At 38.3% G+C, this 12,761-nt stretch overlaps 1 protein-coding gene across 3 annotated transcripts in view; it reads right to left on the bottom strand.

Moving 5' to 3' along the window:
• PRKAR2B (protein kinase cAMP-dependent type II regulatory subunit beta) overlaps positions 1-12,761 on the bottom strand; it is an 88,517-nt gene that overhangs the window by 54,789 nt on the left and 20,967 nt on the right. For all 3 annotated transcript variants that reach the window (XM_045510510.2, XM_045510509.2, XM_010946708.3), the window contains exon 2: positions 10,207-10,242. In XM_045510510.2, the coding sequence (XP_045366466.2) occupies positions 10,207-10,242 (36 nt within the window). The remainder of the gene's footprint in view (positions 1-10,206; positions 10,243-12,761) is intronic.

Here is a 12,761-nt window from a genome sequence, read left to right as displayed (position 1 = left end):
TAAAAGGATGACTTAACTAAAGAAAAAGTCTGGTCTCCTTTATCTTCTAGTTTAACTGCCTAGGTGACAATATGAATGTTCATTTTTTTTAATCAACAAAAATATGTAATTCTGGATTATAAGCCTTTTCATTATTCAGATTCCAAGAACAGCCCTCCAATCTAAGAAAGGTACTTAAAATAGATTAAATTGTCCCCTTCATATAAGTGTGCTGAAGAAAAGCAACACTGTAACAGGGCCACAAAATCTGAATAAAGTGAAAAGACCAAACAGAATGGTAACTTGAAAGTAGTTTATTTTTAGAAAGCCACAAGAGTAGACAAGTGTAGCTCACCACTCAGCAGCCTGTTGAAGCTCAGCTCTGAAAATAGCCCCACAGCATGAAAACCAGGTACATTTCCTGGAACACTTTGCGCCTGGTACCCTGTAACTCTGCATTATGCAATGACACAAACTACCTACCTCTGTTTTTAAATCGGAGCTATAACTTGGAATTCTGCTTTAAAACATGTAAGAGGAGGGTCAGTTCCACCTTTTTTGATGAAGGTCAGTAAAGATGACAACATTCATAAATTCCTGGAAACTGGTCTAACAATACAGTTATTTAAGCTGCTTATTAGTCTTTCAAATGAAAGGCTCCTCTTTCCTACCATTCTGAAAACAATATATCATTAATCTGTATTTTAATTTTTTAGCAATTTGATTATACTGTCTTGTGTAAAACAACATCAAAATCAATGTTCTCTGGTTTTAATAATGCAAGACTGAAGACAGGAAAAACTGGCAGTGGTAGTGGTGACGGTGGTGAAACCCGCTTGTTACTCAGTTTAAAAAAAAAAAAGACCTGGATACTTTTTTTTTTTTTTTGGTTTTTAGTTGTACTATTAATTTTTTTAATATCAGAAAACATGAACAAATGATTAGTATAAAATACACTGTTGGGCTCTCAGAGTTTCACAACCCAATGACAGTAACATTCTCCAGTAATCAGCTCCAAGAAACAGCTAGTTCAATCTGATTAAGTGTTGGGGGTTGGGGGTACAGATGCACACAGATCCATTTAAAATTAAAGGTTAAATTTTATTAAAAAGAGGATTAACTTACTTCCAAAATAACTGTCTACAAATACAGCTTATAACTGGAGAGACTGAAGTCGCTTTTCTGTTTTTATCTAAAAAGTTAAAAGGCATTAGTTACACTGGAGAGAAATCTCTCCATCTCCCCAAAAATACTGACATGGTTAATTAAGTTAATCCAAATTGGGGGTAAAGGATTTAGCTGTAAGAGATACACAGAATTATGCACTCTGGCCAATTACAATTAAGTGGGATAGATTATTAGAGAAAATAACAAGAGATACGAATATTGCAGAATTTTTATTAGACTAAAATTTGACAAACTGAATCTAATGATATATAAAAGTTTATTTAGCACTCATTATGTGTCAGGCACTGTGCTTAAAAACAAAAAAAAGAAAGCGTTGCCCACATTCTCTTTGTGAATTACAACAATCCGATTTTACAGAACAGGGTCGAAGTAAGTTGCCGAAGGTCACACAGCTAATGATGCAACTAAAATCCTCAACTACATCTGTTGGTTGCCCAGTGTCAAACACACTGTAAGCCTTCTTTGAATATTTGATCAGTAAATGGAAGAATGGCCTCAAACCCAAGGTCTTTACTTGTACTGCCTTCTGCACTCATAGTAAACATCAGAAGGTGAAGGTGCTCTCACTGGGAACCTGACAGAGTTAGCCTTAAAGACTGTCCAGTTAAACAAGCACTTACAGTGAACAAATTATAACCGAAAGACCCTTGATCCAACTCTGCCCTCTTTGCTCTGTCATCCTTGGCCATTCATAAGACACAAGACCCTCCAGAACACCAGCTTCTCCCCAGTTTCATCTCCACACTCCTCTGAGCATCCCCATTAGTCCTCGAGGGCAGGGCGTGTTTACTGCTGCTCTCCCTAGTGCCCAGGCAATGGTAACGGCTCAATACATATCTGCTCAATTGAACTACAGACCTCTGGATGCTCCATCCACTACTACCCTCCTTTCAAACACTTTCCCTTGAGTGCATTTATAGCACATTTCTGACATTTTTCCACCTTAGCTGAAACCTGGTTCTCTAAGACCACCGCTACTCTCAGAAGTGCACACAATGGAATCCAAATGATGGTGAGGGATGCCCCAGGCTCCCCACTCAGCCACCCAGACCATACATGGTGCTCCCTGCTGACACCCGTGCTCCCAAGATTTGTGGCATTCAGGACCCTGAAGACCGGCATTCAGCTCTGTCTTCTTTCCACGCCACTTCTGCCATCACCACAGAAAACTTCAGTGTCCAAGCCCACCCTCCAACTTGTTTCACTTCCTTGACTTCAACAAAACCTCATCCAACATCCATGTTAGCCGTCTCATCCCGTAACTAACACACTGGTCCTGACCTCCAGAATCTTAAACCCCATTACACAAATCTGGTCAAATCTTCCCATCCTTCTAGGACTCCCATTTCCTTACTTCTCATTCTATTTTTTCCTTGACTTCAGCCAGAAATGAAGTCTTTTCTCTCAGTTCATTAATTAGGATGCTCACAGTTGAGGGGAGGAAACACGTGAACAACCACAGGACCAAACAGTGTGTACTGTTAATAGCAGCATGGGCACATGCTCTGCACACAGACAGCATCCAGGAAGAAAGAGAGAGGGCTGGAGGGTGGGGAACACCCTCGGTCGGGGCTGAGCTGTAGAAAGGTCAGCACAGGGGTGACTGCACTGGACTTTACAAAAGGACTGGTCTGCAGTGGATTAGGGGTGAGAGGGAGGGGAACTGGTCCTTCACACAGAGAGTTTGTGGAGCGGTGAGCTACACTCTGATCATACTTGGAGAATGGCTGTGTTAAGTTCAAATGTCCACTCTATCTACTCATGCCTGTTTCACCAGCAGTGTCCGGTGACGAGGGCACACAAGGCGGTCCCATACCACCTTCCAAGTCCTTTCACATCTGCTGGCCCTGAGTCTGAGGACACCATAGAAGATGTCCCACCCCACCCTGCCCTTCACTGTTGATCAAGTTTTTACTACTGCCATTTCCCGGGGGTCTCAAAGAGAACTTTGGAGAAAACGCAATAAAAGACAAGAGATGACTGAATTTCCCATCGGCCTTGAGATAGTTTATCCGCATTCCTGAGCCTAACAAAAGAGACTCAACACTTCCCATGGAGTCCACGGGGCTCTGGGGCTCTACTGCCCACCGCATGCTAAGAAGAACCAGGAAGTTCGTACTGCTAGAGTGAGAAGGAGGAGAGGGGAGAGGCTGGGGACCAGAAGAGAGCTGCATTTGCTCTGTTCACCTGCTTTTATAAAAAGAATCACAGGGGAGAATCCATTTTAATAGGAGCCTGGGAATAGAGAGATAACAGGTAGTGAAGTGGTTTGGAATCCTGTCCTCCCATCTGAGGGAGGAGCCAGGACAGAGAGCCCAGGGGCTGTGCGTCTCAGAGAACCTCTCTAGGTCCACCATCCGCCCTCTCTTCTCCCTTCCCTGCCCAGTGCTGGCACCTCTGGCTTCATCCAGCTGCCTCAGTGGAACTGTCTGACTCTTGACTTCAGCCTCACCCTGTGTGTCAACTTTCTACAGAGTTCTCCATGTCAAGTTTTGTAGTCCTCAAGCTATTTCTGACCACCACCCCCACATCCAATCCAGGCTCACAGAAGCCCCTCCTGGGCCAGGAGACCCATGTGGACAACAGGCTGAGACTGTGAAACCAAACTGGAGAGAAGACTGTGTGGAGTGTTTTTCATAGATTATCGACTGTTTAATCACCACAATCATCTTGTGAGATAGGTATCATCTCCATTTCATACCTGGAGAAATGGAGGCTTTTAAGAATGGTAACTAAGGCCACAGCCACAGCCAGCCAGCCAGCCAGCCAGCCACACACACACACACACACACACATTTTTAATACATGGGAGGAGTGTACAGCTCAGTGGTAGAGTGTGTGCTTAGCATGCATGAGGTCCTGGGTTCAATCCCCAGTGCCTCCGTTAAAAATAAATAAACCCAATTATCCTCTCTCCCCAAAAAAACAAAATAAAAAAATAATAGTAAGTGGATACGCGAATAGCAGAGCAAGTGCTCCAGCCTAGGGAGGGTCTAGCTGAATGCTGGGCCAATACTGCCTCCCCTGGTAAGAGAGACACTAACATCTTGAAGCAATGGTTAGGTTAAGAGACAGCAATGCCCCTGGCCTCAAGCCCCTGCTGCCCATGGCCTTGAGCACGCGCTGACTCTACGCCACAGGTATCTGATGGCAGAGGTAAGGTGCAGAGCAGCGTACTGTGAGAAAGGACTTTATAATAAAAAGAGCTGGCTATTAGTGATAAAGCACAAATGCTCTCCTTCCCTTCTTGTTGAAACCTGTGTTATCAGCCTTAAAGACCAGCTCACTTGGCACCCCTTTTGTGAGCTCCATGCCTTGGAAGAGACATTCTCTCCCTTTCACTCTGTGGATATTGTGATATTTACCGCCATTAAGTCACAGCCAGCTTCCCTGTAAGACATGACCTTCCTAAGGGCCCTATGTTTCTCTTCTAGCATCCCCCAGCACCGTATCTGGCAGAGTAAAGACTCAATAGATGTTTGCTGAATGAATCAGTAAATTAATGAAATATACATGTAAATATGCAAATTAATTAAATATCAGCAAATTAGTTGGAAAATATGAGAATGACATCTGGAAGAAAAAATAATTTGGGGGTTAAAAGCTCTTGTCAAATAACTAAAATAAAAACAATGAACACCAGGCTACAAAATATTTCCAAAACAAAAGGAAACATATGTTCCCTGAATCAAGGAAGCATATGTTCCCTGAATCATATTCAAGACAAGATCTGAACTTCTGCTATTTCACGGCTTTTCTTGGGGACTCATCATTTTCTGTTTGGGGTGATTTTACTGAGTTTTTAATGTGCCATTTTACACAATGGGTGTCTGAGATTGAAAGACTTCACCTCTGAATTATTCCAAATGCTAGTTTAGGGACAATTATAAGATTTTAGCTCTGTTAAAGAGATACTATAAAATTCACTGCTCATACAGTAATGGCTAAATACTGAAGAGTGGCAAATTACCTGAGAAAAGAAAGTTAGCAAATTCATGATTTGGAGTTCCATTTCCACTTCTGTTCTAAGAAATAATTACGTATTAGAACAAGAAATATCCAACAGCAGTCTGTGACAGCAATGCTAAATGTTAGTGCCAAGACTTCCCAGCCATCAGTGGGGCACCGTGACCAGACACTGGGTGTGCTCGTGCGATCTAAGAGCTCGTAACAGGCGATATGGGGAACCAACCGCTTCACTGTTGGGGATAACTGTCTGGACACTGAAAAAGCAGATTTCAAAAATTTCAGGGAGCCAATTTATGAAAGACAAGAAAAACTGCGTCATGACCATGAAATGCAATGTGAAATCCTTGAATGGGCTTCAATAAAAAAGAGAGGGAGAGAGAGCAAGGGAGAGAGGACCTAGCAAGACAACAGAGGAACTGGACTCCTGACTACAGATTAGATAATAGCATGGTATCAAGGTCAAATTCCTTTTGTGTTATAGTCTGTAGAAAATGTCCTTGTTTTTAGGAGATACGCACGAAGTATTTAGGATTTCTAAATAGTTCAGTAAAAAAATATAAAAGTGTGTGTCTGTGAATGCACAAGGAAGGGGAGAAAAGAGTGTACAAATGGGGCAAAATATTAACATTTGGGAAATCTAGATAAAGGTGTTTATTGAACTATTCTTCAAACTTTTCTGTAAGCTTGACTTTTTCCAAAGCAAAATCCTGGAGTTGAAAAAAATTCAGGGAGAGGTCTGACCTCAGGAGAAGGCACTGTCTCAGGATTAATGGGTCATTTCAATTTGTTTTTCAATTCAGAGCCAGAACCATTATAATATTTCAAAAGGAAGGAATCTTTATAAGGAAAACCATTATAATGTTTTAAAAAACTGCAATGTGCCAACAATGAAAAGAGAGGCCCATATAAAAGGCTAAATATCATATAGCGTTATGACTCTCTCAGGCTTCCTCACGACAGACTGAGGCACAGAGCTGAGCATTTTACTGCTTTGTTTTAAACAATGTTCAGTTGAGATCTGCAGATACTACTATATATAAAACAGATAAACAAGTTTATACTGTATAGCACAGGGAACTATATTCAATATCTTGTAGTAACTTACAGTGAAAAATATAAAAACGAATATATGTATGTTCGTGTATGACTGAAGTATTGTGCTGCACACCAGAAATTGACACATTGTAAACTGACTACACTTCAATAAAAAACTAGACACTCTGCTTTACATAAACCACCTGACTTACCCTTCATAACGTGACTATAGTTGTTATCAATCCAAACTAAAAGGAAATAAAAATAAGAAAGTAAAACTCAATGAGGTAAATAACTTACACGCAAAGTCACAGAGTAAATGGGTGGTTTTAGCTGGCCAGGAAATCTTGGCACTGACATTTAGTATTGCTGTCACAGACTGCTGTTGAGTATTACCTGTTCTAATATGTAATTATTTCTTAGAACAGAAGTGGAAGTGGAACGCCAAATCACGACATCTGTCTAACCGTACAGCCTGGGCTCTTTCCCATCTAATACACTAGATGAACAACGAAGCAGTACGACTGTCGGTCGCTTAAAGCTTTACTCTTCAAAGATTTATTAAGCTACTCTCTTTACTACCACCACTAATTTATAGTAACAATAAATGGTAAATTTCCATTTTCCACCAAAAAGAATAATCTTCATAAAACAACAAGTCCATCATAAACTTTAAGAAAAATTAAGCCCCAGTGTTAATTCCATCAGAAATCTAAAAGATTACGTGGATGACTCCTGTGTATTTAAAGACATACTAATCAGAAGTGACTACTCAGAGTAGAAATGGGTCAAAAAAGAACAAAAGCAAATCTTTTTCTTTTGTTTAAAAATAGGGCTACGGGGTGCTGTTTAAAAATAAAGTTATGGGTAGATCATACTATAGTACATAAGTGTACCAAATCAACTTGCTGTACACTTTAAACATACACAATGTTACATGTCAATTATATCTCAATAAAAATATAAGTAAACAGACAAAGAAACTAAGGTTATGGGGAGCTGTCAGGAAGATACCAGAGAGACATTTTATCTGGATATCAGAAGACATCTGACAGTCACATCCTGTTTTGTAGAACTCATCCAATGTAATGCGTAAGCAAGACCCTACTCTTCCAAGGTCCACCTGCTTTTATCCAGTAATCACCCTCCAAGATATGCCTTTCCCTCCTGAGCCAAATGGAAAACTAGCTTATGAAACCCTGAAACCTCTACAAACTCAAAATTCTGGGAATTTTGTTTGAAAATACCAAGTGAAACTGATTCCTTTGACTTATAGAAATAAAAACCAACAGGTTTGTGGGCAGGCACTGAAAACACCTGAGGACAGTTCGGCAGAAACAGTGTTATTAAAAGTGTAAAAATGATCCCAAATAATGTATTTGCTAAACACATTCTTAATATAAACATTCCCCCCAATCCTCATGGATCATAATAAAAGGAAAAGGCATAAAGGGGAGAAACATTTTGTTTGAAGTATTCAGGTTGAAATGTTTATTTTTGATAGATGGGGTATCAATATCAAACCCAAAACCTAAAAGATTTAGGAAAATCAGTTAGGAAATTAGAAATATATCATAACATTATTTTAAAAATTTCATTCAATCAAAAAGTGATTGAATACCTAGCACTACATAGAGTATATTTATTTTTGTAATGTATATGTACAGTGTTTATTGTTCTAATTATTATTAAAAGATAGACAAATAAGAAACAAACTCCTATGTCCTACAATTCTGGTTGATTTTACCTGATTTTTTCCCCTTTAATTTACAGGTATCACATTACAAATTTAAATTTACAGTTTATTTCTGAAAAGAATAAGTATTTCTGAACTAAAACTCCATCAGAAAAAGACATTCTAAGAATTATCAAGTATGAATTTCTGTATTTTAAGAGACATGTATTTTTTTATTTTCAGGGAATGCTACTTTAAAAGAAACTGAAGTATACGTCTACTAAATTACTTTTAGCCATTAAACTAAATTAACAGAGAGAACTGTAGAATTTCTTCAAGAAGTCTTAAGATCATTTCTACTGTCTTCTTTGCCAGAAAACTTTTAGACAAACTTTCATTTAAAAAAAAATAAAAAAGTCAAAATAAATCACAGACATGATAATTAAATAGGTTCCATTAATTTTTCTTTTCCTTAGACTACTGTTCTTTTTTAATCTAAGGTAGTAAATATAATTTTATTTCCCTTATCTGAAAGACTGAAAATGTGTATAAAATATTTAGCACAGTACCTGACCCATCGGGGTTACCTCATAAGTTAGTTCTCTTTTCCTTCCAATAATCAATGTCGAAGTTCATTCTCAGGGTGCTTTCCAGCGTGTTCTATTATTAGGGTAACGATATTAACGCCTTTTAAGGCTTATACAACATGACTCCTGAACTTGGTATCATTTTTTCTTTAAATCAAGTTACTTCCTATTGTTTTCACTGACATTTCCTATTGCCTGTCACCCTCGCAATAAATGCAACATTTGACTTGAACGTGTATTTCTTTGCTGGCATTCCACCTTGTCTGCATCTCCAGCCAAGTCCAGCTGAGATACACTGGACACACACTTCGCAGTGGCAGTAGGGACTGAAATAACAGTGTTTCAAAACAAACCTACATTCTGGAGCCTCTAACCCATCAACTGATGCTAAGAGTATTGAACAACAAATACTAGAATTTGACCAGAAATGAATCTCTCATGTGTTACAGTTAGAGGCAGAAAAGGAGGTAATCTATTCTAAGAGTCTTAACATTTCTGTGGAGAAAATCTAACATCACGAAGACAAGATACCACACTGATTCTATTGTTCTTCTGTTTCCACCACCAGTTCATAAAAGACTACATTCTACAACCAGAAAGAATACAATCACTCTTGATAGCTCTACTTTGGGATAAAGTCTGATGTCTTACTGACATAAACATAATCTCTCATTTCACAAAAGGCATTATAATCTACTCTTTGCTTTCAGTATTTAAAACAGATATGCCTTGACATTAACAAAAAGCTCAGGAGGATGAAGTAACAACCAACTCAATATAGCATATTTTCCTAACCCCTTGTCTTTTTCCTTATAGACCTGGTCACAACATAATAAGAGTAAATTATACCAGTAACTTCTGACAAGTTAAAAATAAAACTCAACCTTAAAACAGCTTTAAAAATGCAGCGCAGATGAAAATAAGGTACTTTTATGAAATAGATTAGTCGTTTGTATTATATAAACAATATGTATGTTTGAAATTTTATCTTGTGTTTTTCAACCAAAAAAACTTATTATATTTAAAAGAAAGAGTCATTTTCTCAAACTAAACATGGTAGCACTTCATTTGTCAGACAAGAAGGTATGTCACAGAGGTGAATTTTCCAAATGATAGTTTATCCATTTCAGTGCCCAAATTCATTTTACTTAAACCATTTAGAATAGAGATGCTCTCAACCGTGTCCTGTACTTCCCCACCAATGTCATATAGTTGGTACCCAGTATAGTGAAACTGTCAGTGGCTAAGGTCTGTCACTGTGAAGGCTAGGCTACTTCGGTATCTGAAGGACAGCAGCAGCCCCAGGGTATTAAGAGACCTAAGGCAATTTGCTCCTATTATAAATGGCCCCAGGATGACCATCTTATTATCTTACATCTGCATATTAAGAGTTTTCCTGGCCCTTGTTAAAAACTCTCCTCCCATATTGTTTCTAGAGTGTCCCTTTACCCAAGCTCTAAATCACTGCTTCTATACTATGGCTGGTAAATCAGATAATCATGCAGATAATAATTTATCAAGAGCAGAAATAAACAAATTGGGATAAGAGTCTTCATACAATAGCCTCAGTGCAGTGTAATTTTCAGGTTAGCCACTCAGAGAATATTTCCAATTATCTTCTGGTTCTTGATTTTATCAGATGGTTGTGTTTTCTAGGAAAACGACTGACAAATAAATTACTAATCTCTAGCAATTATTCGTACCTTCTTTTCCAATACCACCATCATTTCTAAAATGTCACCATTAGTAAGAAAAACCCATAATCAGACTTACCTGAGGCACGCCTCGTGAATCGGTTTATTACTGGAGCTGAAAGAGAAAAGCAAAATAGTATTAGATAAAATTTTAATTTATCCAAAACTTCAAAAAGGACCTAAATTATTAAGTGATCCCAAAGGTAAATAGGAGAAAGATATGAATGAATAAATAATGCCAGAAGAAATATCATAAATATATGAAAATTAAATGTTTAAATTCACTAGTAGGCAAAGAAATATAAATTAAAATCAATATTTCACATGTTAAATTAGTCCCCCCAAAACACCTTAAATAAAAATCCCTAGTTATGTGTGGCTGAAACCACTTAACTGGGACAGTGTAAACCTATATAATATTTTTGGGAACAATTTGGCAATTACACCAAGTGCCATAAAGGGTTTGTCTTCCTTTAATAGAGTAACTCTACCTTTACAAGATTTATCCCAAGGAAATACCACAAGAGAAGGATAAAGCAATATATATATACATCTCTTCAACAACATCATTTTTTCAGTGACAAAATTTGGAAACAAAACTAAAAATGCTCACGTATACTGAAATTAGTGTTAGGTGAAGGACGGTATATTGTTGATCTCAGATTTAGTATTTGTGGCTTTGTCAATTTTCAAGCAACCCAAAGGTCCATGCCATGCAAATCTGTCTACGGAAGGCTGCAATTTCAGCTGGTATGTGGAAGTGCACTCTCAGCTGGAAACCCCACTCCCGGCCACTCCCTGCATTCAACTCAGCTCTGTTGTTTCTTCTTGGTTTTGCTCAGTTATCTCAAGAAATGAGGCTTTTAAAAACTTTATTTCTTGAGAGAAGCAGGTATGTTTATAGTTCATATAATATACAGAAAGGACATCACATACCACACAGTATATTCCAGTGACAATGTCATGTGTCTACTACAATACTTTTTAATACTTCAATACTTTTAAAACACTACTTATAAAAATTGTTTACACTATAGAAATAGGTCAAATGAAAAAGGCAATATTTCTGACAGCATTATGATTATATTGCACAAAAAATATAGATGCCCAGGAATAAGCACTAGAAGAAAACTGTCAGGTGTTTTACACCAACCCTTGCAACCATGCTGTTAAACATCAGTACCGCCATATTACCAATGACCACATTCTACTGTAAGGCTCAGAGATACTGATTAGTTTGCTTTGGATCACACGGTCACCCTGTGGCAGAGTTTGAGAATCTGAATTTGGGCGCACCCGGCACCAAAATGCTGCCTCAGAGAGAACAGAAAGCAAAAATACAGATTACTGAAATCACACAATAATAGGTAAATATTTCCTTCCATATTGACCTCTGTTATTATTAGGATTAACTGTGAAATAATCACAAACCCGATTATGCAAACACTACAGTTGATAGCAAAATCATACCCTCCAAATTGATCAAGATAAAAATTTCACTATTTATGGACCAAAATAATTCAGCCATGTAGCTGCAAAGTCACAAATGAGTTATATAAAAACCTTTCATCAGGTAAACTATATGTATATTTCATATACCATACTAAAAAAAATTTTTTCTACGTTTTCTTGGACACTTTCAAACCCCTTTTCCACAACTCCTTCAGAATCTAGTCTAAAGAAAGCCTCCCCAGCAAGCCACAAGGACAGAGAAAGGAGAGGGTGCAAATAACTTCAGCCACAGGAATGCAGCACAAATAGTGCAGGCTGACCAAGGCAAGACAAAGGGAAAAAGCATATCCCAGCCTTGGGGAGAAAACAGAGCACACACTCTCCTCCTGCCCATCGAGCCTCTCTAGACAATGAAATCACAGCACTAGGAGCTTCAGGTTTGAAATGTTGGGTCATCTTTGTTCCCTAGGGGTCCCTTAGGTTTCTGGGTCTTTCTTTGTGTGTGTGTGTGGAGGGGTGATAATTAGGTCTGTTTGTTTGCTTTTAGAGGAGGTACTGGGGATTGAACCCAGGACCTTGTGCATGCTGAGCATGTGCTCTACCACTTGAGCTATACCCTCCACTTCTGTGTCCTTCTGAAGTGTTTAAGGCAGATTTTCAACAAAGTGGCATCGCCATCTAGGAGGAGTATTCTAAATCTGTGGGAGCAATTTTTTTCAACTCTCATAATAATTCAGAGAATGCCCTTGGCATGTGACAGACAGCACACAGGGCAGTCCTGTACAACAAAGACCTGTCGTGAATCCTACAGCGTGCGACTTTTCACATATCCCACTGGTCACTCATGTTGGCAGACAAGTCAATTTCTAACCATCTGAGCCTAAACTTTAATACTGTTTATGTACGAAGACAATTATTACATGCAGTTTTAATATCCATCAAATTTTCTACAACAGAAATCAAAGGAATTTGGGGGTTTTTTTGTATTTTGTTTTGCTTGGAATTTTACTAATAGATGTTCATTGCTTCAAAAAATTATGTCACGGCTGTAATGCCCCTGAGGGTATTCGAATGGCCAGTACAACATACCTGATCAGACTACATTTGCAGCTTTCATATTCTTAGTGATTCAACATGTAAGTGGGAGAATCTAACTACATTATGTCTTCTTGTGTACAAACA

This window comes from Camelus bactrianus, chromosome 7, assembly GCF_048773025.1.
Source record: "Camelus bactrianus isolate YW-2024 breed Bactrian camel chromosome 7, ASM4877302v1, whole genome shotgun sequence".
In the NCBI taxonomy this organism is placed as follows: Eukaryota; Metazoa; Chordata; class Mammalia; order Artiodactyla; family Camelidae; genus Camelus; species Camelus bactrianus.
This window is presented reverse-complemented; position numbering and strand designations above follow the sequence as displayed.